At 39.0% G+C, this 2,500-nt stretch overlaps 1 protein-coding gene across 2 annotated transcripts in view; it reads left to right on the top strand.

Annotated features, from left to right (window-relative positions):
• Positions 1-2,500, top strand: part of LOC135101385 (regulatory-associated protein of mTOR-like) — a 49,330-nt gene that overhangs the window by 24,602 nt on the left and 22,228 nt on the right. For both annotated transcript variants that reach the window (XM_064005302.1, XM_064005303.1), the window contains exons 10-12: positions 1,673-1,747; positions 1,857-2,114; positions 2,400-2,500. The exon at positions 2,400-2,500 is cut by the window's right edge and continues 49 nt beyond it. In XM_064005302.1, the coding sequence (XP_063861372.1) occupies positions 1,673-1,747; positions 1,857-2,114; positions 2,400-2,500 (434 nt within the window). The remainder of the gene's footprint in view (positions 1-1,672; positions 1,748-1,856; positions 2,115-2,399) is intronic.

A 2,500-nucleotide genomic window follows, 5' to 3' on the forward strand; every position in this document is an offset into this window, starting at 1 on the left:
TGGATTTTGGCTTGCAACTCAAAAGCAAAAAAAAATTGACTGAGTGACAGCTTGTAATTCAGAAAACTCATAAGTTGTTACACTTGCAAGTCAAGGTATCACTGCGTACAGAGAAGTTAACTAGGCTGGTAGAGAAGCTTGGATAGGTGTGTAGAAGAAGGAAAAGTTAATGTAGGAAAGAGAAAGGATGTACCAGGGGAGGCAAGGTGGCAGGATGAATGTAAAAGCTGAATGGTGAGGAACATGCAGAGGTAGACTGTTTCAGGTGTCTTTTATTTACAGTAGCAGTGGATGGAAGAATAGAGATATAGATTAGAATTAGGGTGAAGGAAGCAGGAAAAGTGTTAGGAGATATGAATAGGCTGTTTGGGAATAGGGCACTTGGAATTAATATAAAGAAAAATATTGTAATGAATTGATAGTAGTGCCTACTGTACCATATGGTGCTGAGACATGGAGTATGGGAGTAGCAGACAAGAAGAGATTAATTTAGTGGAGATGATATGGCTAAATGGAGTATTTGTGAAGTAACTCGGATGGACAGAGCTAGAAATGTAAAAGTGAGAAGGAGAACAGAATTTTGTGAAAGATTTGCAGGATGGGCAGAGCAGTAGTGTGCTGAGATGTTATGAATATGTTGAGAGAATGGAGGATGATAGGCTGGTGAAGTTAGTAAGATAAACTGGTGAGAGGTGTGAACTCATGAGACAGGCCACGTAAACTGTAGTGTAAAGGGGGCCTTAAAGGGAAGAGGACTGACACTGGAGCATTGTAGAATGACACTGTGTGTACAGAAGCAAATGGAGAGTAGTTGTGAGTGCGTAGGGAATGAATTGTGGAGTGTAACCTCTGAGGGAGATGCCACATCTATTGATAGTCTCACATAGATGTGGGGCTATTAGGTGTTTTGGGGAAGAGTACTTCCTATGAAGGAGCCTTTTTCTGGACCAAACTGTTTGAAACTGTGCAACAGATTCCTGTAAAGTGATGGCAGGAGTTACTTTCTCTTCTTTGTCAGGGGCCAAGGGTACTAAGAGAGTCGTTGAATGGGTATGAATGTGAAAGCTGTGTGCCTTATCTTGGTTACACCCCCTGTTTGTGGTGAGACAACCTTGGTATATGTATGTATGTATGTATGTACTTGTTTGTTTATTTAATTTCTTTATTATTATTATTATTATTATTATTATTATTATTATTATTATTATTATTATTATTATTATTATTATTGTTACTGTTATTATTATTATTGATATTATTATATATTTTTTTACATGTCAAGGAAGACAGGCCAAGGGAGACAGTGTGCTACACATTAAAAAGAAACAAAAGGGAGAACTGAAATTGTCAGCAAATTTAGTTTTTGAGATTTCTCTTTTCAAACACTGAGATAATACAGAACACTTAACTCATGGAAGCTGTTTTAGCAAGAGAAGATATCTAAACTTGTTGGATATCACTTAAGATAATCTATTATAGGGACAACTTACTAAGCTTACCTTTGATTAAATAATCCTTAGTTATTGAATAACACAAAAAATCATTCTGGGTTGGGTACCCATTAATGATGAGTATGTATTTGCACAATCTAGACATTCATATCTGTATAGAAAGTAATTACTAAATTATCAATGGATCCTGATCATAATGTTGTCTTCTTTTTCTTTCTTAGAGCTGTAAGGGGGATCTGGTGCGTGAAAATGGCTACAAGTATTTTTTGCAAGTTTTGTCTGACTCATCTATGCCAGTAAGTTGCTCTGTTGTGTTATTAGCTTTACCATGATCTTGGCATAGATTCATGCTAATACTTCCTGCCTGTCAAAGATTTGCTCACTCATATGAATTCACTTCCTCAGGCAGAGCACAGGACTATGGCTGCATTTGTGTTGGGTGTGATAGTGTGGGAACATCCAGAAGGACAGCGGGTAGCCTTGCAAGGCTGCCTTATGCCCCTTTGTCTTGAACAAGTGAGTGATCCCCATCCTCCCCTGAGACAGTGGGCCACAATATGCTTGGGCCGCACATGGCATCACCATCCTGATGCTCGCTGGACTGCCACGAGGGACAATGCTCATGAAAAGCTATTTACCTTGTTATCTGACCCAGTTCCTGAGGTGAGCCAAAAGAAGTGCATATACATACATGAGAGAGAGAGAGAGAGAGAGAGAGAGAGAGAGAGAGAGAGAGAGAGAGAGAGAGAGAGAGAGAGAGAGAGAGAGAGAGAGTGAGACTTAGTTACACAGAATATAAAACCATTAAAGTTTTCAGAAGAGGTTACTAAAAATCATAAATACTAAAAAGTAGACCTGTACTCTATATCTTCAGGAGCAAGATGTAAAATGTCAATAGCTAGGAAAAGCTCAAGATTAACAAACGTAAGAGACAATTGTATGTTGCAGGTGCGAGGAGCTGCAGTATTTTCCTTAGGTACCTTCATCAGCAGCATACCGTCTCGGGACAGAAGTGACCATGCACGCCTCATAGACCAGACTGTTGCCAT

The sequence above is a fragment of the Scylla paramamosain genome, chromosome 6 (assembly GCF_035594125.1).
Source record: "Scylla paramamosain isolate STU-SP2022 chromosome 6, ASM3559412v1, whole genome shotgun sequence".
NCBI lineage: Eukaryota > Metazoa > Arthropoda > Malacostraca > Decapoda > Portunidae > Scylla > Scylla paramamosain.